At 47.8% G+C, this 27,446-nt stretch overlaps 1 protein-coding gene across 3 annotated transcripts in view; it reads left to right on the top strand.

Moving 5' to 3' along the window:
• The window catches only part of LOC139533763 (voltage-gated potassium channel KCNC2-like), an 89,088-nt gene that overhangs the window by 56,473 nt on the left and 5,169 nt on the right, over positions 1 to 27,446 (top strand). For all 3 annotated transcript variants that reach the window (XM_071332110.1, XM_071332112.1, XM_071332111.1), the window contains exons 2-3: positions 22,299 to 23,238; positions 24,312 to 24,488. In XM_071332110.1, the coding sequence (XP_071188211.1) occupies positions 22,299 to 23,238; positions 24,312 to 24,488 (1,117 nt within the window). The remainder of the gene's footprint in view (positions 1 to 22,298; positions 23,239 to 24,311; positions 24,489 to 27,446) is intronic.

Raw genomic sequence — 27,446 nt, forward strand, 5'->3', positions numbered from 1 at the left:
CACACACACACACACACACACACACACACACACACACACACACACACACACACACACACACACACACACACACACACACACACACACACACACACACACACACACACACACACACACACACACACACACACACACACACACACACACACACACACACACACACACACACACACACACACACACACACACACACACACACACACACACACACACACACACACACACACACACACACACACACACACACACACACACACACACACACACACACACACACACACACACACACACACACACACACACACACACACACACACACACACACACACACACACACACACACACACACACACACACACACACACACACACACACACACACAAAACGGTTCATTTACACACAACAACAACACTGCACTGCTATTTGATTTCTTATCTGAACTGTAGCCGTCCGCATCCCGCTAGCAATCCCTTTAATGTTTACCCCACATCAATCTCCAGGGCTGTGCTCTGGATGCACGCAGCCTTGCTGTGATGCTTATCATAGTCAAATTGGGATAACGAACTGTACACATTATCCATTCTGCCTCACAGCGATGCTGTGAGGCAATCCCACTGGGCAAAAACTAGTTGAAACAATGTTGTTTCCACATCATTTCAACAAGAAAAGTCTATGTGAAGACGTTGAATCAATGTGGAAAACTGATTGGATTTGCAAAAAGTCAAGACATTTTTATTTATTTTTATACCTAACTTTTTACCTAAATCCAATGACATTGTGATTTTTTATTTTATTTTTCACGTTGAATTCACGTTAGTTGACAACTTAAGCAAAAATAGACGTTGAACTGACATCTGTGGGATGTTACGGGCACTGACACCCGTAAAAAGGTAAACTGCCCCTTAGAACCAACTCCTCTGGTTTTAAACTCTAGTTTCAAAATTGACTACAAAGTATAAATAGGATCATTTTGGTCATAAAGTCAGTCTTGTCCAAAGCTGAGTTTTGTAGGTGAGTTCTTCACGACTTACTGGAGGGGTGGGTATGGATTAAGATCATGCCCACTGGCACCGTGCCCACAAACAAGACAGAAGCAGCTGTGTTGATTGCACTTTATCAGCTGCACACACTCTATCCAATCACAGCTCCCAGAACCTCCACACAGAGACAGACCTGCCCATTACACAGCGCCTCAGACTTGTTTTCAGAAGACAACACGTCCCAAAAGTTATGTTGAAATAACCTCTGGCCCTAGGCCCTTTATGGAGTGGCCACTTGCTGATGTGTTTGACAGTGTCAATCACGCCAGTCTGCCACTTTTCTGGGCAAAATGAGAATTGAGACGATCAGAGAGCACTTGTATACCAACTGCAACTTGTCAATATTCCAAAACGTATTTGTATAAATATCTTGTGTCGCCCCGTGATCTGTTTTGTAACATGATTCCCAATGAAACACTGCCAGACGGATGCACACTCTGGTAAAAGATAGTGAGGAAGTTGTAAAAAACTAAACGGTACGGAAGCACACACGTCGCCAGTCGCCAGTGACTTGATAAGCTGCTTGTGTCCTGGCTGCTCAACGTGCCTGTTAGCTACTACTTGCTAGCATCATTAACAAACACAGTTGGAACTTAGCTAGTTAGCAAGAGATTTTGGGGACTGATAAAAAGCGTGTACTGTAGCTTGTGCTTAATTTATGATAGTTTGACAACTTGTTTGACAAGTTGTAGACGTGTTATTGTTCTCAGAAATCAGTCCTGAGCACGCAGCCAGACTTTCCCTACTCGATAGACTGTATGCAGTGCAATGTCTATTTTTACATGAGAAATGCTGCACCAAACACCTTAGCTAAATGTAGAATTGCATCATTAAGGCCACCTAGGCAGAAACGTCTGAATTAATTACAGATTTCTTTATCTTAGATTAATTCAGACTATTTTAAGGAAGTGACTATTTTGAGGAAGTGGCTATGTTGTTGCTACAGAGGGACAAACAACAGTACCTGCCAGGGTACAGTATACGACCATAACACACCCACATCAAACAACACCCCCAAGACAGCTTTCGTTTGGCTTCAGTCATGGCCACTAGCATTTCTTAATGAGCAATCTTCGAAACGAGACCAAATCAAGAAGTGCAGTCGCCCTTTAATCCACCCCTCCACCCCTCCCACTTCACCCCTAGAACCCTACAACCCTTCCACCCATCTCCACCCCTCCCACACCTCCCACCCTCCCACCCCTCCCACCCTCCCACCCCTCCACCCCTTCCACTCCTCCACCCCCACTACTGGTAATTGGTGCCGTGAGGCTCCATAGTTCTTTGTGTACTGTACTGTTCTACCCTGCTCTCCATGAGCTCCCTGGCTCCCTACAGACTAATTGGGCTAACTGGATGTGAAAGGCCTAGATAGCTTCCCCTTAATGCTAAGAGTTGATATGTATCCGCTAGGGGATTGTAGTCTTTGCCTGCCTGCCTATCTGCCTGCCTCTCTGCCTGCCTGCCTCTCTGCCTGCCTGCCTCTCTGCCTGCCTGCCTCTCTGCCTGCCTGCCTCTCTCTGCCTGCCTCTCTGCCTGCCTCTCTGCCTGCCTCTCTGCCTGCCTGCCTCTCTGCCTGCCTGCCTCTCTGCCTGCCTCTCTGCCTGCCTCTCTGCCTGCCTGCCTCTCTGCCTGCCTCTCTGCCTGCCTGCCTCTCTGCCTGCCTCTCTGCCTGCCTGCCTCTCTGCCTGCCTCTCTGCCTGCCTGCCTCTCTGCCTGCCTCTCTGCCTGTCTTCCTCTTTGCCTACCTCTCTGCCTGCCTCTGAGCAAGGTAAGGCAGGCATATGCATACGGCCGTGCGCTGTCTGCCAGTGCGTGCCTGCGTGATGCACTTGCTAGCGAGCCGAGCTAATGCTGCTCCCAAATGTCGTTTTGTGCCTCTCATGTTGCATGGCAGCCTGCACAGAAGTCAGGCAAGCATGTTAATTCACTAAACACTCTTATTAAAATGCACCAAATACAAGTTAGTGCATCATTAGGACTGCTAATCTGAATGCACTGTGTTTGAAATATCCTTTTGTATGACTAGATGCTATACTTGAAGCGTTCCCTGTAGATTGAATTTGCGTTGTAGTTAAAGATTTATCACTTTGAGGATACATGTCACAGGACTGTTTTCATTCATTCAAAACTCTCCAGTACGACACACTATTTCCCTAGAACCTTATATACAGTGACAGGGATCTTCATGAATCTTTCATCATCAGGTTTTTATTTTCTGCATTTGAGTGATTTTATTGATTTTTTATTTATTTAACCTTTATTTAACTAGGCAAGTCAGTTAGAGCAAATTCTTATTTTACAATGACGGCCTACCCCGGACAAACCCTCCCCTACCCCGGACAAACCCTCCCCCGGACAAACCCACCCCTACCCCGGCCAAACCTTCCCCTACCCCGGACGACACTAGGCCAATTGTGCGCCACCCTATGGGACTCCCGATCACGGCCGGTTGTGATACAGCCCGGGATCGAACCAGGGTCAGTATTGATGCCTCTAGCACTGAGATGCAGTGCTTGCTGTTTGGGGTTTTAGGCTGGGTTTCTGTACAGCACTTTGAGATATCAGCTGATGTAAGAAGGGCTTTATAAATACATTTGATTTGATTTGATTTAGACCGCTGCTCCACTCAGTAGCGTGGATGCTGAGTGTCTTCATGTGAACTCCATTATTGAAGGAGGAGGGTGGGGAGATGGATTGTTGGGCTGGTTTCTGGGTGTCTAGCTCATCCATCATCCCACTTCATTAGAGTTTTCCAGACTGGGCGTTCCACTAACGGAATTCCCATTCTGAATTCCACAGTCCAGAGCTATGATAGATACTGAGATATACTGCATGTTTTGCATGCATTTCAGTTCAATCAACGCAGGAAGTAAACTGAAATTGAAAACCAATGAGGAAAATTAGAATTAGAATATCAGTTTACTTCATGAATATGCAGTTTGGTAAATGGTTGTGCCACCTTGTGTAGTGAATTGCAAGGACTGTGTCACCTGTAGCCTTAATGATAGGAAATCATTTGACCCTCAAAGATATGGACAACTGGCACCTCCTACCTGGACTGACTCAAAATGAGGATCACCTAATACAAATGGATCTCTAAGTACCATTTATAGAGACATGGCTCATTTCAGTGTTATCAACATTTTACACACAGCCTTAGCAACACAGAGTAAACTGACATTTTTGGAGGGAATTAGGTAACACTTTTTACCTGTGCACTAATTGGTGCTGATCTGGGATCAGACTGTAAGCACGAGTGATATTAATAATTCAGCAGATACACCATGAATAGATTAATGGCGAAGCGATAAACCCCAGTTTGCTGTCGCTCTGTTCACTTTGATCCTGTTTGAAGAACAAATGTAATCTAAAGCTTGTGGAGCAGTGTCATACATTCCCACTGAATCAAACAGTGCTAGAATGGAGAACTAAGGACAGGTGACAATGCATCAGTCATAGAATGATACTAATAATATCCACACAGAATGCTCAGTAAATTGATTGATAGGGGTTGGTTGATTCATTGATTCATTGGTTGGTTGATTCATTGGTTGATTAATTCATTGATTCATTGGTTGGTTGATTGATTAATTGGTTGATTGATTACTTGATTTATTGGTTGGTTGGTTGATTTAATGAATCAATTATCAATATGTTGTTGATAATGAAATATACAGAGATCTAGATTTGTCCAGTTTAGTTCACATGCATGAGTATCGTGATGTATTCTTCTTAAAGTTATAGGCCGTCATCATTTAATACTCTGTAGTAACAGGGAATATGGTGTGCATTCATATGCATGTTATTATTCAATCATTATTCTGATGTAGAGTATGAGGTTGTTCTCTTAGATACAACACCTCCCATCATGCACTCTCAATGACCTCTGGATTGAGGTCATGTGTGTCTCCTGTGTCTGAACGAACAAGCCTGTACCACGGTTGCGTCCCAAATGGCACCCTATTCCCTATATATATCCTCCCATTAGGATATACTGTATAGACCCCAGCAGCCTGCTATCTGACAGTGGATCATTTATTTATTGTATGGACCATTTATCTCCGCTGCTGCTTAGCTGTTCCAGTGGGCAGGGACCTAGTGAACTATATATTTCCCCATGATTCTGTCAAATGGAAAAACAAGGTATTTTCCATTCATCCAGGGGCTACTCATCAATCAGAAGTCCATTCCCATGTTTAGGTCCCACAGGGGAGTCCCAGACATAGTTATACCATGGCCGGCACACATGGGTGGGCAATCACAGACCAGTTTGGGCTAGCATTGGTTGAGGCCTCCCAGGGTGTGTGAATCTCTTGTCCTTGAGGCTGGGTAAGTAAGAAGAGAGGGAGGGGGCAGCGAATTGGAGCATAAATTGCCTTTTTCCAATGGAGCTTTGTCTGACATTTCAGTCACTGAAATAATTCCGTTATAGTAGTTTACTGGTTTGTACCACGGGTTTAAATTACTGGTTTGTACACGAGTGCTGGGAAGTGAGAACTCCCTCAACAAATCAAGCCATCACATTATGCTTATAAATGTTATGTGGACATCCCTATAAATGCAAAAAATGTATATTCCTTCACCATTGTCATGGCACCACCAAGCATCCATGTAATTCACACCTTGCATGATGCTGTCTACAAGGATTGCATTCCCTGAGTGACCTTCATATAATAGGGAGAATAGCTATGTATACTACAGGGGTCAAATTTCAGTTAGTGGTGAAACACCTGCCAACATCACTGTGTGGAATAGTAGTGGTTAACTGGGAGTCCATCTCGCTGTGTATAAATAAGTGTGAAAATGCAGGGTAGTCACATCAACTGGCCTGGGGGTGCGATAAGGGTGGCCAGAAGAATATGGGCCTCCTCTCTGAACCTGGTTCCTCTCAAGGTTTCTTTCCTCTGGGAGTTTTTACTAACCACTGTGCCTCTGCTTCTGTTTTGGTCTTTGGGCTTTCGGCCGGGCTGCTGTAAAGCCCTTTGTGACAACTGCTGATGTAAAAAGAGCTTTATAAAAACATTTAGTTGGGTGAGTGATTGGGTTGGGACCCTCACCATGGAAACCACCATTTCCGACCGTGTCCGGCCATCCTGGAAAGTAAGCAGTTGCGATAAGGTCCTCTGAACGTTGACTGAACATTGTCAAAAGTAATGACACTCAGCCGCTAGCCTTTGGGACAACGGGCAGGCTTCGTCACACCTGTCCTCTGTCCTCAGAACGCTTCCTCAATGACAACTTATGTAACCCCGGCCTCATGCTCCGCATCACCATAGCAACTACATCATCCTCATCCGTCTCTTCCAGCCAGGGCCGCAGCCCCAATAATATGTCATAGATGATAGTAACGATGCTTCTAGATTACATGTCAAAGGAAGAGGAGAAAGTGTTGAAAGTGATGCTATATGTTGGACTATCAGTGTGTGCGATAAGATTCAGATTTTAATAGTTGTCCTGATATTATATTTATTCTCGCTTCAAAGCTAAAATAGAAAATGTGATCACACAGACTTCACGTCGTGGGCATTATACGTATCTGCTCTTAACCCCAACATTCTATTTTTAAATTCCTTTCTAGGTGTCGGGGAGAGAGAAAAACAACATCCAAATAAATGCATTATAACCCAGCTGTTTAGAAGATCAATCATGGCTCTCGGGTGGGTAGTGTTTCAGCCTGGCAGGGAGAGATCTGGCAGGTAGAGTGAACCAGTGCTGCTCTCTCAGGGAGAGATCTGGCAGGTATAGTGACCCAGTGCTGCTCTCTCAGGGAGAGATCTGGCAGGTAGAGTGACCCAGTGCTGCTCTCTCAGGGAGAGATCTGGCAGGTAGAGTGAACCAGTGCTGCTCTCTCAGGGAGAGATCTGGCAGGTATAGTGACCCAGTGCTGCTCTCTCAGGGAGAGATCTGGCAGGTATAGTGACCCAGTGCTGCTCTCTCAGGGAGAGATCTGGCAGGTAGAGTGACCCAGTGCTTCTCTCTCAGGGAGAGATCTGGCAGGTAAAGTGAACCAGTGCTGCTCTCTCAGGGAGAGAGCTGGCAGGTATAGTGACCCAGTGCTGCTATCTATCTCAGGGAAAGATCTGGCAGGTAAAGTGAACCAGTGCTGCTCTCTCAGGGAGAGATCTGGCAGGTATAGTGGCCCAGTGCTGCTCTCTCAGGGAGAGATCTGGCAGGTAGAGTGACCCAGTGCTTCTCTCTCAGGGAGAGATCTGGCAGGTAGAGTGACCCGGTGCTGCTCTCTCAGGGAGAGATCTGGCAGGTAGAGTGACCCAGTGCTTCTCTCTCAGGGAGAGATCTGGCAGGTATAGTGACCCAGTGCTTCTCTCTCAGGGAGAGATCTGGCAGGTATAGTGACCCGGTGCTGCTCTCTCAGGGAGAGATCTGGCAGGTAGAGTGACCCAGTGCTGCTCTCTCAGGGAGAGATCTGGCAGGTAGAGTGACCCAGTGCTTCTCTCTCAGGGAGAGATCTGGCAGGTATAGTGACCCGGTGCTTCTCTCTCAGGGAGAGATCTGGCAGGTAGAGTGACCCAGTGCTGCTCTCTCAGGGAGAGATCTGGCAGCTTGTTTTTATGACTGGGGGAGGGGGGGTGGATGTGCTCAATGGAGTGGGCTTCTCCCTAATAACTCAACTAAATCTTGTGGATGTGAATTTACATTTTAAATGCATGTCTCCATCGATTTGAGACGCCGGTTCTGGTCATAATTGTTTGTGCTCCGAGATCAAAACATTTCTGAATTAATGTCACATTTGCAAATGTAATTCAAACAAAACTCTGCTTGCTGAACAGTAATTTAGTCAAGGGTTGTGTCAAAAGTAGTGCACTATGTAGGGAATAGGGTGCCATTTGGGATGCGCCCTAGATGTTTTTGTCGTCATGGCCAGTCCTCTTTGCGGTCAAGCAAACAAGGGAAGGGCAGGGGGAATCCAGCCAGGTAGAAACGTAACCCCTCCCTCCCTCCCTCCATAGCCTTTGTTTCTCAGGTCTGCAGGTTACACAGTATCAACTCCCACTGGCTGCATAACGGATGGCCTGGACACTGTGGATGGTACAAGATACACAGTATCCACTCCACTGGCTGCATAACGGATGGCCTGGACACTGTGGATGGTACAAGATACACAGTATCCACTCCACTGGCTGCATAACGGATGGCCTGGACACCGTGGATGGTAAACTGATTATTTATGCCAACGCCAATCAGCCAACAGCACCAGGGCTAGTGGGAAGGGAAATTACCCAGACAGCCTGTACTGCTGACCCTCCTCCCAACCCGCTATTTTTGGGTGACCCACTTTGCTAATGCTATACTAAAAAAAGCATAATGTTAAATCTGGAACAAACTATTCATCAGTCCATTAAGTGACAAATTATAGAGCTATTTATTCGAGGAGCGGATATTTTTCATCAATAGTTGCCGGGAGGAAGGTGTGTGTGTTTGTGTGTGTACACGTGAACGTGGGTGTCTGTTCTTGAGTTCATGCAGGTGTGTGTGTGTGTGTGTGTGTGTGTGTGTGTGTGTGTGTGTGTGTGTGTGTGTGTGTGTGTGTGTGTGTGTGTGTGTGTGTGTGTGTGTGTGTGTGTGTGTGTGTGTGTGTGTGTGTGTGTGTGTGTGTGTGTGTGTGTGTGTGTGTGTGTGTGTGGGAGGGGGGGAGGGAGGGTGTTATACATCTGACAAGGCAGGTTTTTAAAATGACAATAATATATTAATGTATTCTGGAAGCTCTGGGAGGGCTGAACAAATGCCTGCCAACTAGATTTTATCAAAGAGGAATAAAGCCTGTATTCTGACATTCACACACACACACGTATATAAACACACACACACACACACGTGTATAAACACACACACACATATATAAACACACACAAACTATTGATCAAGAAACTGGAGCATGTACTACTTTCATCTCCCTTGTGTTCTCTACCTGGAGAAGACTGCAGACAAAAGATGTCTGCCGGCCACAGCTTTCTCTATGTGTTGATATATAATCAGGGAGGAAGGGAACCTGACTAGAACTTTACAGACTAGTCAGAGGAGAGTTATCTTTTATTAAAGGAAAACTCCACCCAAAAACTATATTTTAGTTTTAGCAAAATGCATCCTACGGGGTTGTTTTCTGTATTTTGAAAGTTATATATCTTGAAAACTTGAGTGCTGACAAGCAAAACATTTGGGACTATGTCAGCAATGGACTAATGAAACAAATACCAAAATAGCTTTAAGTATTTCCTTGTTTTATGACAAGGCTGTTGGTAGGAGAGCATTCAAGTAGCTACAAGCAATTGGACTGGACTCTCCCGGCCAAATGGACCAAATGGCTACTCGAATAGAATAGGTATACTTTTTGCGTTTACATTTTAGTCATTTAGCAGACGCTCTTATCCTGAGCAACTAGGGTTAAGTGCCTTGCTCAGGGTCACATTGACAGATTTTTCACCTAGTGAGCTCATGGATTTGGCCCAGCAACCTTTCGGTTACTGGCCCAACACTCTTAACTGCTAGGCTACCTGCTCATGAGTAGGAAGTGTGTGTTTTTGTCCAAATACTGGACAGTATACAGTATGGTCTCTGGGACAAGGATCTCCACCGAGCCCCTTAAAAATGTAAAGTAATGCAGTGCAGACAGACAGACGTGTTTCATTACATCTCATATAGACAGTCCATCAATGCAATACATCACCATAACGCCGCCATGCACCGGTCATGTCTCTGTGATTGTAACGGTGGTCCTCCTCCTCTTCAACCGAAAAGGAGGAGTATTGAGGGAACCAAGGCGCAGCGGGTTGTGAACACATAATATTTATTAAAGACAAGACGAAAACACGAACTTCACTATAAACTAACAAAACAACAAACGGAGTAGACAGACCTGAACGACGAACTTACATTAAACACGAGAACGCACGAACAGGGAAAATAGCCTACACATAAAAATGACGATGTACAACACAAACCGAACAGTCCCGTATGGTGCGACAAACACTGACACAGGAGACAACCACCCACAACGAACACAGTGAAACAACCTACCTAAATATGACTCTTAATTAGAGGAACGCCAAACACCTGCCTCTAATCAAGAGCCATACCAGGCAACCCTAAACCAACATAGAAACACACAACATAGAATGCCCACCCAAACTCACGTCCTGACCAACTAACACATACAACAAACTAACAGAAATAGGTCAGGAACGTGACATAACCCCCCCCATAAGGTGCGAACTCCGGGCGCACCAGCACAAAGTCTAGGGGAGGGTCTGGGTGGGCATCTGACCACGGTGGTGGCTCAGGCTCAGGGCGAGGTCCCCACCCCACCATAGTCAATCCCAGCTTCCATCTCCCCCTACAAATGACCACCCTCATACTACACCCACTTAATCCTTTGGGTAACATCAATACAAGGGGCAGCCCCGGGATAGAGGGATAGCTCAGGACAGAGGGATAGCTCAGGACAGAGGGATAGCTCAGGATAGAGAGGTAGCTCAGGATAGAGAGGTAGCTCAGGATAGAGGGGCAACTCCGGACTGAAAGGCAGCTCCGGACAGAGAGACAGCTCTGGACTGAGGGGCAGTTCTGGGTAAATAGCCGCTCTGGGCTAAGGGACAGCTCATGACTGGCTGACGGCTCTGGACGCTCATGGCTGGCTGACGGCTCTGGACGCTCATGGCTGGCTGACGGCTCTGGACGCTCATGGCTGGCTGACGGCTCTGGACGCTCATGGCTGGCTGACGGCTCTGGACGCTCATGGCTGGCTGACGGCTCTGGACGCTCATGGCTGGCTGACGGCTCTGGACGCTCATGGCTCACTGGCGGTTCTGGACGCTCATGGCTCACTGGCGGTTCTGGACGCTCATGGCTCACTGGCGGCTCTGGCAGATCCTGTCTGGTTGGCGGCTCTGGCAGATCCTGTCTGGTTGGCGGCTCTGGCAGATCCTGTCTGGTTGACGGCTCTGGCAGATCCTGTCTGGTTGGCGGCTCTGGCAGACCCTGTCTGGTTGGCGGCTCTGGCAGATCCTGTCTGGTTGGCGGCTCTGGCAGATCCTGTCTGGTTGGCGGCTCTGGCAGATCCTGTCTGGTTGGCGGCTCTGGCAGATCCTGTCTGGTTGGCGGCTCTGGCAGATCCTGTCTGATTGGCGGCTCTGGCAGATCCTGTCTAGTTGCCGGCTCTGGCAGATCCTGTCTAGTTGGCGGCTCTGGCAGATCCTGTCTGACGAATGGCTCTAGCGGCTCCTGACTGACTATCGGCTCTGACGGCTCGGGACAGACGGGCGGCTCTAATGGCTCGGGGCAGACGGATGGCTCAGAGGGCGCTGGGGAGACGGATGGCTCAGATGGCGCTGGGGAGACGGATGCCTCAGATGGCGCTGGGGAGACGGATGGCTCAGATGGCGCTGGGGAGACGGATGGCTCAGACGTCACTGGGGAGACGGATGGCTCAGACGGCGCTGGGGAGACGGATGGCTCAGATGGCGCTGCGGAGACGGATGGCTCAGATGGCGCTGCGGAGACGGATGGCTCAGACTGATCCTGTCTAGCGGAAGGCTTTGGCTGCTCCTGTCTGGCGGAAGGCTCTGTAGGCTCATGGCAGACGGGCGGCTTTGCAGGCTCATGGCAGACGGGCGGCTTTGAAGGCTCAATACAGACGGGCAGTTCATGCGGCGCTTGGCAGACGGACAGTTCAGGCGCCGTTGGGCAGACGGCAGACTCTGGCCGGCTGAGACGCACTGTAGGCCTGGTACGTGGTGCCGGAACTGGAGGCACCGGACTGGAGACACGCACTTCAAGCCTAGTGCGGGGAGCAGGGACAGGGCACACTGACCTCTCAAAGCGCACTATAGGCCTGGTGCGTGGTACCGGCACTGGTGGTACCGGGCTAAGGGCACGCACCTCAGGGCGAGTGCGGGGAGAAGGAACAGTGTGTACAGGACTCTGGAGACGCACAGGTGGCTTAGTGCGTGGTGCCGGAACTGGAGGCACCGAACTGGATACACGCACTACATGGAGAGTGCGTGGAGGAGGAACAGGTGGTACTGGGCTGGGGCGGGGAGGTAGCGCCGGAAATACCGGACCGTGCAAGCGTACTGGCTCTCTTGAGCATTGAGCCTGCCCAACCTTACCTGGTTGAATGCTCCCGGTCGCCCGACCAGTGCGGGGAGGTGGAATAACCCGCACCGGGCTATGTAGGCGAACCGGGGAAACCATGCGTAAGGCAGGTGCCATGTATGCCGGCCCGAGGAGACGCACTGGAGACCAGACGCGTTGAGCCGGCCTCATGACACCTGGCTCAATGCCCAATCTAGCCCTACCAGTGCGGGGAGGTGGAATAACCCGCACCGGGCTATGCACACGTACAGGAGACACCGTGCGCTCTACTGCGTAACACGGCGTCTGCCCGTACTCCCGCTCTCCACGGTAAGCCTGGGAAGTGGGCGCAGGTCTCCTACCTGCCCTAGGCCCACTACCTCTTAGCCCCCCCCCAATAAATTTTTGGGTGTTACTCACGGGCTTTTCGGGCTTCCGTGCAAGACGCGTCCCCTCATAACGCCGGTTCCTCTCTCTCTTTTCCTCCGCTCTCCGAACTGCCTCCAGCTGTTCCCATGGAAGGTGATTCACTTTAGCCCATGGTCCTTCTCCGTTAAATACTTGCTCCCAACTCCACAAGTCCTGTATACTCTCCCGTTGCTCGAAATTACGCTGCTTGGTTCTGGATTGGTGGGTGGTTCTGTAACGGTGGTCCTCCTCCTCTTCAACCGAAAAGGAGGAGTATTGAGGGAACCAAGGCGCAGCGGGTTGTGAACACATAATATTTATTAAAGACAAGACGAAAACACGAACTTCACTATAAACTAACAAAACAACAAACGGAGTAGACAGACCTGAACGACGAACTTACATTAAACACGAGAACGCACGAACAGGGAAAATAGCCTACACGTAAAAATGACGATGTACAACACAAACCGAACAGTCCCGTATGGTGCGACAAACACTGACACAGGAGACAACCACCCACAACGAACACAGTGAAACAACCTACCTAAATATGACTCTTAATTAGAGGAACGCCAAACACCTGCCTCTAATCAAGAGCCATACCAGGCAACCCTAAACCAACATAGAAACACACAACATAGAATGCCCACCCAAACTCATGTCCTGACCAACTAACACATACAACAAACTAACAGAAATAGGTCAGGAACGTGACAGTGATGCACTCTTCATGGGGTTTCCCCCCATCGGTGAACATCACCTGTGTCATGACGGATATTTATGCATCCGCTACGTGTTCTCACAAATACAAGCTCTGGGGAGTCAATAGCATGTCTGCGATAGAAGCACGTCTTGAAATATTGATGGCCAGATGAGTGAATGAAGAACAGTATGGCGTATAGAGTGTGTTGTGTGTGATGTTGGCATGACAACATATGGATGTTCTATGTGGAGGTTATTTCAAGAAAGACCTTCACTGATGCCACATACAGTACATACTCACGTGTTCAGAATGCCCATTCCTCATTCTCTGTAACGTGTCAAACTGCACATTGGTACTTGTTAAGGTGTTTGAACCACTCCTTTCCTATATACACCATTCCTATGAATGACAACCAAATAGTTTCCCCATTGGGCAGGCCACGAACTATGTCTATTTTTACCTGCTGTTGTCGTGTATGTCTCCGCTATTGATGTCATTGCCCCAGCAGCAGGATGACCTGGGTCTTGTAGTTATGTAATCCCTGACCTCTGACCTCTAATGGGCCAGTGTTTCTTCTCCGACTAATTTCCTACACATGGTAGGGCACACGTGTAGGCCTGCAGTTTACAATTCGTCTCTTTTGGACAGCTGCTTTGAGTATTATTGTTGCGGGGCCCTGCGAAGCTCTATGGACTGACAGTATTGTGCCTGGCAAGGATCCAACTGTCAGTTTCTCATCCCCCCCACGTCGACTTTATGAGGGAAAGTAATAATGAATTATTCAAATTAGAACGTCTGGAAAGGTTTGATAGGCTATTTTTAGACCCGGTATCTGGCTGGTTGCCAAAAGCTATGGGGTTTTAGAAGGGTTTCCCGAGCGCATCTGCTGTCATGTCACAGCGAGATGCATAATGACAACGGAAGCCAGGGTAAGTGTGAGAGGGAGACAGTGACGTAGAGTGGGAGAGAAAAAGAGCGAGGGAGAGAATAGCAAATGTCTCTCATAGAGGAAGGGTTTTCTCTACCTCTAATCATCTTCAGTTGAGGTTTATTCCACCTTTTCTATTTTTACCCCAATGGATACTGTCTCTTAGTCAGCACAGAAATCTCTTCTCCGCTGCGTTTGTGTTTGGGGAAAAGAGGGGGAAACCCTTTTCCTTTCTCTGCCATGAACACATCCATTCACCCCCCCCCCCATTCTCTCTCTTGGTCTCTCTCATTCTCTCTCTCTTCAGCCTGGTCTCTCTCTCTCTCTCTCTCCCTGTCTCTCTCTTTCTCTCTTGACAACACGACTTTACCATGCCAAGTTGTCAGAAAAAGTTGCCGTTACCATGGCGCCATGCACTTGATCAAAAGAGAAGAGCAGGCAGGGTGTGTGACAATGGCTTTGTGTGGGACTTCATTGTTACATGGGGACAATTCACTCCTGTTTCCTCCCGAGGATATTCCCTGGGAATACTGTTTCATCAGCTTCACCTTATGATGAACCCCAGACTCTTCAAGGTCTCTGAAGAATTCAGCTGAGATGAAAATCTATTATTTGGCAGGTTAATTACATATGTGTTATGTCGTTTGTAAATTAACAGATCCGGAAACTGCGGTACATGATGTAGGTTTTAACTACTGTTTATTTCTGGAACAGGCACAGGAAACTTGAGTCGACAAGACGAGCAAATATGGTTGACATTATTAATTTATCTTATTCAGTATTAGTATGTATGGTGGTGCACCAGTGCTACCAATCAAGCCTCTCTTGACTTGTTATCCACTGTCTTAACACATCCAGCTGAAACCATACAGTCTACATGACACCACCAGCATTCTCCATGTTCCATATGGCATGTTTGATAAGGGGGTCTGTGTGCGACAGTAATCATTTTAGGAGATGCACAGTGCCGCCCTGGGTTGGAAAGCAGGAGATAAACAGTGACCCCCTGGGTTGGAAAGCAGGAGATAAACAGTGTCCCCCTGGGTTGGAAAGCAGGAGATTAACAGTGTCCCCCTGGGTTGGAAAGCAGGAGATAAACAGTGCCCCCCTGGGTTGGAAAGCAGGAGATAAACAGTGTCCCCCTGGGTTGGAAAGCAGGAGATAAACAGTGTCCCCCTGGGTTGGAAAGCAGGAGATAAACAGTGCCCCCCTGGGTTGGAAAGCAGGAGATAAACAGTGTCCCCCTGGGTTGGAAAGCAGGAGATAAACAGTGTCCCCCTGGGTTGGAAAGCAGGAGATAAACAGTGCCCCCCTGGGTTGGAAAGCAGGAGATAAACAGTGCCCCCCTGGGTTGGAAAGCAGGAGATAAACAGTGCCCCCCTGGGTTGGAAAGCAGGGTTTTTGAAAATATTCCATGTTAATGTCGGAAACCGCTGGGTTCCCCTTGGTGGGAGACGACGTCACAAAGGCTCAGTGCTGGATGGGGCTTTTGGGCACTAGGCCAGGGCAGTATGGGGAGGCTCATAGGCAGGACTTGGACTCCCCATGGTTGGTAGAGCTACAGAGCTCTACGTCTGCATCCCAAGTGGCACCCTACACCCTATATAGTGCACAACTTTTGACTAGGGAATAGGGTGCCATTTAAGATGCAACCTACATCTCCTACAGATGATGGGTGTCCAGAGGAGATAGGGCTAATGGGCCCTCTGATTGGCTGAATGTGTCGGGCTGTTGATGACACGGATAGCAGAGGAGTAGTAGCCTGATCGGGTTTTTCTTCTGATGGACTGATGCCAGGGTTTGCCCATCCACGTCTGTTGTTGTGCCAGCAGTCAAAGCAATGTGTGTGGAATTGGAGCCAAGATGGACGTTCTGTTTCCAGGCTGAGATAGATCCGTCTGGTTTTTGCCCCCACTGGGATGACTGTGCTGTATAGTGCTTCATTGTAAGTGTAACAGAGGTTTGGTGAACCACACATGACGAATGACCTTGCCGGATACCTGAAGACTCGTATTAGCTTCCCAAGCCTATGGCATTAGCTCAGAGGGTTAGCAAGTTTGTGGCTCACAGACCAGGGTTTGAATGCATTTGTTTTCACAAACTCCCTATGGTAAAGTTATAGCTCAATTGTAAGTATGTTGTTGCGTCCAGTAGAAATTGCATCCAGGATGTCTATACAGTACCAACAACATGTCCTACTCCTCGCTAAAGCTCTCATGGTATCCGTTACGGCTGCAGCTCAGTAGTATAACTATACTGTCTGTTGGCTGGACTGGGAGTGTGTTCCAAATGGAACCCTATTCACTATCCCTCCGCAAGGCAATCAAACAAGCTAAGCGTCAGTATAGAGTCAAAGTAGAGTCGCAATTCAACGGCTCAGACACGAGAGGTATGTGGCAGGGTCTACAGTCAATCACGGACTACAAAAGAAAAACCAGCCCCGTCGCGGACCATGATGACTTGCTCTCAGACAAACTGAAAAACGTATTGGCTCGCTTTGAGGACAATACAGTGCCACTGGTAGGAAGGAAGGAAGCATCATGGCCGCCAGTCTTCTTGTTTTGTGTTCATGAGAATGGCAGGAGAAAGAGAAATAGTATAAGTTATAGTATGAGTTATACAGACAAGATACATTAGATATTTATTATTAAGGTTGTTACTTTAAAAGGAGGATATTCCCCATTTTGACGACCAGTTTACACACTTAACCCGGCTGTTGTTGATACCGCGGCACAGTTTACACACTTAACCCGGCTGTTGTTGATACCGCGGCACAGTTTACACACTTAACCTGGCTGTTGTTGATACCGCCACACAGTTTACACACTTAACCCGGCTGTTGTTGATACCGCCACACAGTTTACACACTTAACCCGGCTGTTGTTGATATCGCGGCACAGTTTACACACTTAACCCGGCTGTTGTTGATATCGCCACACAGTTTACACACTTAACCCGGCTGTTGTTGATACCGCCACACAGTTTACACACTTAACCCGGCTGTTGTTGATACCGCCACACAGTTTACACACTTAACCCGGCTGTTGTTGATACCGCGGCACAGTTTACACACTTAACCTGGCTGTTGTTGATACCGCGGCACAGTTTACACACTTAACCCGGCTGTTGTTGATACCGCCACACAGTTTACACACTTAACCCGGCTGTTGTTGATACCGCCACACAGTTTACACACTTAACCCGGCTGTTGTTGATACCGCGGCACAGTTTACACACTTAACCCGGCTGTTGTTGATACCGCCACACAGTTTACACACTTAACCCGGCTGTTGTTGATACCGCGGCACAGTTTACACACTTAACCCGGCTGTTGTTGATACCGCGGCACAGTTTACACACTTAACCCGGCTGTTGTTGATACCGCCGCACAGTTTACACACTTAACCCGGCTGTTGTTGATACCGCGGCACAGTTTACACACTTAACCCGGCTGTTGTTGATACCGCCGCACAGTTTACACACTTAACCCGGCTGTTGTTGATACCGCGGCACAGTTTACACACTTAACCCGGCTGTTGTTGATACCGCCGCACAGTTTACACACTTAACCCGGCTGTTGTTGATACCGCCACACAGTTTACACACTTAACCCGGCTGTTGTTGATACCGCCGCACAGTTTACACACTTAACCCGGCTGTTGTTGATACCGCCGCACAGTTTACACACTTAACCCGGCTGTTGTTGATACCGCCGCACAGTTTACACACTTAACCCGGCTGTTGTTGATACCGCCACACAGTTTACACACTTAACCCGGCTGTTGTTGATACCGCCACACAGTTTACACACTTAACCCGGCTGTTGTTGATACCGCCACACAGTTTACACACTTAACCCGGCTGTTGTTGATACCGCCACACAGTTTACACACTTAACCCGGCTGTTGTTGATACCGCGGCACAGTTTACACACTTAACCCGGCTGTTGTTGATACCGCCACACAGTTTACACACTTAACCCGGCTGTTGTTGATACCGCGTCACAGTTTACACACTTAACCCGGCTGTTGTTGATACCGCCACACAGTTTACACACTTAACCCGGCTGTTGTTGATACCGCGTCACAGTTTACACACTTAACCCGGCTGTTGTTGATACCGCCACACAGTTTACACACTTAACCCGGCTGTTGTTGATACCGCCACACAGTTTACACACTTAACCCGGCTGTTGTTGATACCGCGGCACAGTTTACACACTTAACCCGGCTGTTGTTGATACCGCCACACAGTTTACACACTTAACCCGGCTGTTGTTGATACCGCCACACAGTTTACACACTTAACCCGGCTGTTGTTGATACCGCCACACAGTTTACACACTTAACCCGGCTGTTGTTGATACCGCGGCACAGTTTACACACTTAACCTGGCTGTTGTTGATACCGCGGCACAGTTTACACACTTAACCCGGCTGTTGTTGATACCGCGGCACAGTTTACCCACTTAACCCGGCTGTTGTTGATACCGCCACACAGTTTACACACTTAACCCAGCTGTTGTTGATACCGCGGCACAGTTTACACACTTAACCCGGCTGTTGTTGATACCGCCACACAGTTTACACACTTAACCCGGCTGTTGTTGATACCGCGTCACAGTTTACACACTTAACCCGGCTGTTGTTGATACCGCCGCACAGTTTACACACTTAACCCGGCTGTTGTTGATACCGCCGCACAGTTTACACACTTAACCCGGCTGTTGTTGATACCGCGGCACAGTTTACACACTTAACCCGGCTGTTGTTGATACCGCCGCACAGTTTACACACTTAACCCGGCTGTTGTTGATACCGCGGCACAGTTTACACACTTAACCCGGCTGTTGTTGATACCGCCACACAGTTGACACACTTAACCCGGCTGTTGTTGATACCGCCACACAGTTTACACACTTAACCCGGCTGTTGTTGATACCGCCACACAGTTTACACACTTAACCCGGCTGTTGTTGATACCGCCACACAGTTTACACACTTAACCCGGCTGTTGTTGATACCGCCACACAGTTTACACACTTAACCCGGCTGTTGTTGATACCGCCACACAGTTTACACACTTAACCCGGCTGTTGTTGATACCGCGGCACAGTTTACACACTTAACCCGGCTGTTGTTGATACCGCGGCACAGTTTACACACTTAACCCGGCTGTTGTTGATACCGCGGCACAGTTTACCCACTTAACCCGGCTGTTGTTGATACCGCCGCACAGTTTACACACTTAACCCGGCTGTTGTTGATACCGCGGCACAGTTTACACACTTAACCCGGCTGTTGTTGATACCGCCACACAGTTTACACACTTAACCCGGCTGTTGTTGATACCGCGTCACAGTTTACACACTTAACCCGGCTGTTGTTGATACCGCCACACAGTTTACACACTTAACCCGGCTGTTGTTGATACCGCCGCACAGTTTACACACTTAACCCGGCTGTTGTTGATACCGCGGCACAGTTTACACACTTAACCCGGCTGTTGTTGATACCGCCACACAGTTTACACACTTAACCCGGCTGTTGTTGATACCGCCACACAGTTTACACACTTAACCCGGCTGTTGTTGATACCGCCACACAGTTTACACACTTAACCCGGCTGTTGTTGATACCGCGGCACAGTTTACACACTTAACCTGGCTGTTGTTGATACCGCGGCACAGTTTACACACTTAACCCGGCTGTTGTTGATACCGCGGCACAGTTTACCCACTTAACCCGGCTGTTGTTGATACCGCCACACAGTTTACACACTTAACCCGGCTGTTGTTGATACCGCGGCACAGTTTACACACTTAACCCGGCTGTTGTTGATACCGCGGCACAGTTTACACACTTAACCCGGCTGTTGTTGATACCGCCACACAGTTTACACACTTAACCCGGCTGTTGTTGATACCGCCACACAGTTTACACACTTAACCCGGCTGTTGTTGATACCGCCACACAGTTTACACACTTAACCCGGCTGTTGTTGATACCGCCACACAGTTTACACACTTAACCCGGCTGTTATTGATACCGAGGCGCACAGTTTACACACTTAACCCGGCTGTTGTTGATACCGCCACACAGTTTACACACTTAACCCGGCTGTTGTTGATACCGCGGCACAGTTTACACACTTAACCCGGCTGTTGTTGATACCGCGGCACAGTTTACACACTTAACCCGGCTGTTGTTGATACCGCCACACAGTTTTTCTGGTCAAAGTGGTGTTTTTGTGCCTAAGTTGCACAAGATTGTGGTCAGGGGGAAGTGCCTTATGAATCTGTCTTCAGTGCTCATTATTATGTTGAAATAGATGCAGTAGAAAAACGTGAAGGCTTTTGTGAAGCTCTGGAAAGTAAAGATGTTGTCTGGAACAGATGGCGCGGCGGCACATTGTAAACAACTGAGCTTCTGTCCATTGTATGGCTCCCGTGCCTGCCTCTTACTCCTAAATGGTAAATGTGCTTCACGATTTCATGTTCTGTTCTGTAGCGGCCTTGACTATTCACTTGGCTCGCTCTAGAGATCCATTATTAAATAGCTAGTACCTCGGTTCTGTAACAACGAATGCTTGTTAACTTTGCAAAGTAAATTCATGGGTTTTCATTTATAGTTTCTCTCAGTTGCCTGCTGCCTGCTGCTTTTTTAGAACTTGTCCTCCTGGTGAAAACAATACAGAAAGTTTATGAATAAAATAAAGTCACGTTCTGGAAAAGACATGCATAATACATGTGAAAGGCTGCATGCAACCAGTGACTGCCAGGATGAATGCACAGATACACTTCATGAGTGCAGAATGACGTTCTGAGACTGCATGAGTCATAGGCTGCTTTCCAAATGGGACCCTATTCCCTAGATAGTGCTCTACCAGAAACGCATACAATTCAAAACAAGGGAGGGTGTGAAACCACTTCCTCTGAGCTCTAGGAGAGATGGAAGGAGAGCGATGGAGGGAGGAGAGGAGCAAATTGTGCACCTCTCTGGACCCAGCTCCATTTGCACATACAAACACAAATGCATACGCCCGCGCACACAGTCTACACATCTGGGTCAAACAGACTGAAGTTTGTCTGCCAAGGAAATCAGTTTCTGAGTACAACAGGTCTGGCTGTTTTGAGCTCAAGTCAAAACCACGTGATGCAGTGGACATTCTGAAGTAAATTGTTTTGTGTAGCGACCGTGCTGTTGACATTCATACATACAGTGGCTACTTTTAAAGGGCAAAACTGAAAGCCTTCCACTGAAGAATACACTAATTCATTGAATGTTTCACTGTAGTTATAAAAACATGGATAGGGATGCATGTAAACCAGAAAGGTCACAATCTCTGCCACTGAGGCTGTACAACATAGTCCCAATGAAATCAATCCCCCTGTCGTCTCCCACTTCCTCTGGCTTGTCCATAAACACAGGGCTTTGGTCAGTAAACTAGACCCAGGGTGTCATGTGTGCTCCCTCTCCAGCTTCTAGGTCACCAGGCTGCTCGTTATGGCGCACACCTGTCACCATCGTTACGCGCACCTGCGCGTCATCAGACTCACCTGGACTCCATCACTCCCTGATTACCTTCCCTATATATGTCACTCCCTTTGGTTCCTTCCCCAGGCATCATTGTTTCTGTTTCAGTTTGATGTCTGTGTTCTGTTAGTGTTTCTTGTTTTGTATTATGGTCCGTTTATTTCATTAAAACACTCACTCCCTGAACTTGCTTTCCAACTCTCAGCTCATATCGTTATACAGGGGTTAATGAATAGGACCAATGAGGGCTATTTAGTCATCCCTGTCTCTGCTTGACTTTGCCGTGGGGGCACTGTGCAGACCCTGAGATATGTTTTGTGAGTGACAGAGAGATTTCAGCTAGTGAAGACTGAAACAGAGGTATAGGCAGTAGACAGAGAGACTGATTAAAGAACCTTCACTGTGTCTTTCTTTCTCTCTCTGTGTGATGAGTGAATAAATTAATTAGTAAATAGAAGGTTATCCAGATTGTATGTATTGTGCTTTATGAGCTGCAATGACACAAGAGAATTTGACATTCAAAAGTCTCTCTAATTCCCTCTCTCTCTAATCTCCCCCCTCTCTCTCCTTATCTCATCTCCTCTTCTCCAGTTTGTGGCCTTTGCCTCCTTGTTCTTCATCCTGGTCTCGATCACCACCTTCTGCCTGGAGACCCATGAGGCATTCAACACCATCACCATCATCAACAAGTCTGAGGCGGTGCTCAACGGCAGCCTGCCGGACCTGGGTCCTGATTACATTATCGAGACGGACCCGGCTCTCACCTACGTGGAGGGTGTCTGCGTTCTTTGGTTCACCCTGGAGTTCATGGTGCGTGTCATCTTCAGCCCAGACAAGCTGGAGTTTGTCAAGAGCCTGCTCAACATAATCGACTTTGTGGCTATCCTGCCTTTCTACCTGGAGGTAGGCTTGAGCGGACTGTCGTCTAAAGCAGCTAAGGACGTCTTGGGCTTCCTCAGAGTGGTAAGGTTTGTCAGGATCCTGCGTATCTTCAAGCTGACGCGACACTTCGTGGGGCTGCGGGTGCTGGGTCACACATTGAAGGCTAGCACCAACGAGTTCCTCCTTCTCATCATCTTCCTCGCCCTAGGTGTGCTTATCTTCGCCACCGCAATCTACTACGCCGAGCGCATCGGCGCCAACCCCAACGACCCCACGGCCGGCGAACACACCATGTTCAAGAACATCCCCATCGGCTTCTGGTGGGCCGTGGTCACCATGACCACGCTGGGTTACGGTGACATGTACCCGCAGACGTGGTCGGGCATGCTGGTGGGCGCGCTGTGTGCCCTGGCGGGCGTGCTGACGATAGCCATGCCTGTGCCCGTCATCGTCAATAACTTTGGAATGTACTACTCGCTGGCCATGGCCAAGCAGAAGCTTCCCAAGAAGAGGAAGAGGCACATCCCCCAGGTCGCACTGGGGGGATCCCCAACCTGCCTCAAAGTAGACCTCAACACCACCTGCAACAGCCCCCAGGGGGACCTCTGCAACATGCAGGGGAGCAGGGTGCTGGAGCGCAACCAATCAGGTGAGACCGCCAGCACACCACCATTGTATCTTAAGGTGGAATTTGTCAGTGGCCTAGGGGTTATTCATGTATAGACAGAAGGGGGGGGCAAGGGGAGAATCTATGAGGGATCTCATTCAGGTGGAAAACAGTGGCCTTTTAACAGACCCCCCGGGGCAACACATGGTTTTCCTCTTGAGAGACTCTAGCACCGCTGATGTCCTTAGAATGTTTAGCACTTCTGTTGCCACGGACATAAGAGACTGATGCGAAAGGAATTGATGGGTCGGAGATGATTGCTGTGAAATATTTCTTCGCTAATAAGATTTTGGACGAAAACAGAAAAAGCCTTTGACTCTTGAGGTTTTAAAGTAGGGATTGTTCATTTGTGACTTCACTGTAGGTGGCCGTTTTCCCCCTGCAGGCGTTCATCTGTAAATCACTCTGACACATCTGATATTGATGGAAATGAGTGTTGACCCTTGTCTCCTTGGTTTCTTTTAACTATAATCCAGAAATTCCTCAGGGTATTCACATGCTCTGGTTTCTTTGCAATATGTTGCTTTATTAGATGTGAAATATTAACATTTAATAAGTTCAGAACTAGCCATGCTTTAATAAATGTATTCAACAGATTAAATCTGTTGAGAAGCCAGCATGATTTTCTTTTTGGCGGGGGGGGGGGCTAATTTGAAATGCAGGCAATAGCATTGGCTATTTATTCTTAACATGCTGTGTGCAATCAAATGATATGCTGAATTCAAAGTGGAATTTTTCAATAGATTAATTCTAATTAAGCTTTTTGATTATAAGATGTGATAAATGCTAAATTTCAGCCTGTTTTGTTTTGACATTGGCAAGCTCTTTTATAGGCAGACACTAGGTGCACTGACACCATCGATTGGGGTCCTGTCTATTTCACCTTTGACCCTTGTCCCCCAGCACGCCTGGTCCTCGTGGCATTTGGCAAGCGCTCTTGATGTGGGAGTTTGTTTGATGTGTCCTGATTCGATCCCTTAACCTGCCTTTCCTCGCCCCCTCTTCCGCCCTACCACCCTTAACCCCTCCTCCTCCTCTCTCCCTGCGGTCACCAGTGCTGTCAGGGGACGGCAGTGGAGGCAGTGATCTCACCATGTCCCCCAGCACAGAGGAGAGGGTCCCCATGCGCAGGTCCAGCACCCCAGAGCAGGAGCGGAGGAGTGGGGGGACGTGCTTCCTGCTGGCTGCCAGTGACTACACCTGCCCTGCCGACGGTGGGGTCAGGAAGACAGGTACTGCGTCACCCCTCTGGATCAGGATCTTTATGCATGTGCATCAGCACCCGTAATCATGGACGTGTCTATTTTCATGGCTTTTGTTTGGTTTTGAAAGGCATGGCAAATGTCAATGTCCATTATCCATTATTACATCATTATTGGGAATTCATAAATCATCATTCATTAATGGTGATTCATAACTAAATCATTTAGGCGTTTCTGTCATTGCTCATTCAAGGCTGTGGGGCTTCATTTGTGGTAGTGGTCACTAAAATACCGCCACCAAACCTAATCCACTAGTCTAGCTTGTGTGATAAGGGAGACCTACTGCTACGTTCAGTTGACACCAGTCACCCCTTGGGATATGGACAATGATCAGATGACCCACGAAAAGTCTCCTTCCTGTATCTGCCCACATGTTGAATTCCTCCCAGGAAAGGGGAGGAAGACAGAGGCCCTCGTCTGCTAATGTAATCCAGCCTGAGGCTATAGGGGGATGTTGCAGTGGCGCAGTCCTGTAGTGTGTCTGTGGAAAGGTCATGTTGTGTGGCGACCCAGTCTTCCCACCACTGTGCCCTAAAGGTCATCAGGAAGGTAGAATCCATCTGCAGCACCAGACAGAGCAGACAAAGTGCACGACAAGCCTTCTATCTTTGAATGGCATGCTAAATGCCGTCACTGAAATGTAGGCTAAAGAACACAGCACAGAACAATACTAAACACTAGACAAATAGAAACAATAGAAATAGAATCAAGGTTGTTAATGAGGTCATGACCTGCTGTTTGTACAGGTGCTGCCTGTGTTGAGTTAGAATGACCTGTTGTTTGTACAGGTGATGCCTGTGTTGAGTTAGAATGGCCTGCTGTTTGTACAGGTGCTGCCTGTGTTGAGTTAGAATGACCTGCTGTTTGTACAGGTGATGCCTGTGTTGAGTTAGAATGACCTGCTGTTTGTACAGGTGATGCCTGTGTTGTGTTAGAATGACCTGCTGTTTGTACAGGTGCTGCCTGTGTTGAGTTAGAATGACCTGCTGTTTGTACAGGTGCTGCCTGTGTTGAGTTAGAATGACCTGTTGTTTGTACAGGTGATGCCGGTATTGAGTTAGAATGACCTGCTGTTTGTACAGGTGCTGCCTGTGTTGTGTTAGAATGACCTGCTGTTTGTACAGGTGATGCCTGTGTTGAGTTAGAATGACCTGCTGTTTGTACAGGTGATGCCTGTGTTGAGTTAGAATGACCTGCTGTTTGTACAGGTGATGCCTGTGTTGAGTTAGAATGACCTGCTGTTTGTACAGGTGATGCCTGTGTTGAGTTAGAATGACATGCTGTTTGTACAGGTGATGCCTGTGTTGAGTTAGAATGACCTGCTGTTTGTACAGGTGATGCCTGTGTTGAATTAGAATGACCTGCTGTTTGTACAGGTGATGCCTGTGTTGAGTTAGAATGACCTGCTGTTTGTACAGGTGCTGCATGTGTTGAGTTAGAATGACCTGCTGTTTGTACAGGTGCCTGTGTTGAGTTAGAAGTCACTACCATACTGTATCGTGTCTTCAAAATAACCTTTTTGTTGGAATGAGAAATTACATTTTGGGCCTAATGAACGTTTAGACCTAAATCGTACTTCACTGTCTTAATTCCCAAGCTTTATCTCTGTCATCTTGAGCAGTTAATGCTGTGTTAATCTATTCTACACTGTAATATGGAACGCTTTTGCTAATTGCCTCTTATCAGAAGTGAACTGCCTCTCCAGAAGGCAATCTAAATCTCATGCTTACACTGGGTCTGCTGTATGGCCTGGCAATCAACCCACTCCTCTGTGTGTAATTGTAGAAGGGAATGGTTATAACTGTCATTTGGGGTTAATGTTAATTATAGCATTATTACTATAGGATACGTTTAACTGTTGCAGGAGTCTTTTCTTATTAGGATTCATTCTATGGTTCAGATTGTTATGGTTGATTAATTGATTTGATATTGACTTAGTGCAGCTCTGATGTCTGCGCAGTTAGTGTTCCTGTTTAACTCAACCATCCATTACATGGAGACACACACAAAGCCAGTCAGTAAATCTCTCTGGGGTACCAACTCATAAACCTCACAGCCCCCCATGTGTTGACGGGACAGTGCTGTGCCATGCTCAGCCCACCTGGCGTGAGACAACCCTGGGCCTCCCACCACCTGGACCCATGCCCACCACAGGGCGACTCTGCATCATCATGGGCTATGGAACAGTTGGGTGCCACAAGGCGAGCGTCCAGCTGTGCCCTCGTCTCAGCCTCCTCAGCCGGCGGTGGCGGTCGCAGCAGTGCAGCGGTTAATGCATAAAACATGAGGTCCTTTCTAGTCCCCAGCACTACCTGTCGGCACAAGCTGAAGCTGCCCTTTGTTCTGCCAGCTCGGCTGGTTCTGAAGCGGCCTCATTTGCGCGCCGTCCCTTTTGAGTAAACGCTGAAACAAATGGATCCATCTACAGTATGGTAATGATGCTGCAATCCCATTAGCTTGTCTTTCTTCCTCTCCCTCTGTCTTTGTGCCAGCTGATTGGCCAGCTCTGTTAATGGTCTGGCTGGTTTGTTGTTTGTTTGTTTCTCACTGGCGTCTGGACATTTAAAAAGGACTGCTGATATAAATGAATGTACATTTAGTTGGTGTGCACCACCTGCTTACAGGCTCGTCAGCGCCGTTCACTTTCCCATTATCATCACCGTCATTTCCACAATCATCACACTCCTCATCATCTTGCTTTACATTTAAACACAGTTATTTTGCATTTAAACACAGTTATTTTACATTTAAACACGGTTATTTTACATTTAAACACGGTTATTTTACATTTAAACACAGTTATTTTACATTTAAATACGGTTATTTTACATTTAAACACAGTTATTTTACATTTAAACACAGTTATTTTACATTTGCACGCCCTGTGTTTTTGATGCTGGCTTTATTTCAGAGACTTTGTACACATCA

The sequence above is a fragment of the Salvelinus alpinus genome, chromosome 11, assembly GCF_045679555.1.
Source record: "Salvelinus alpinus chromosome 11, SLU_Salpinus.1, whole genome shotgun sequence".
Classification (NCBI taxonomy): domain Eukaryota; kingdom Metazoa; phylum Chordata; class Actinopteri; order Salmoniformes; family Salmonidae; genus Salvelinus; species Salvelinus alpinus.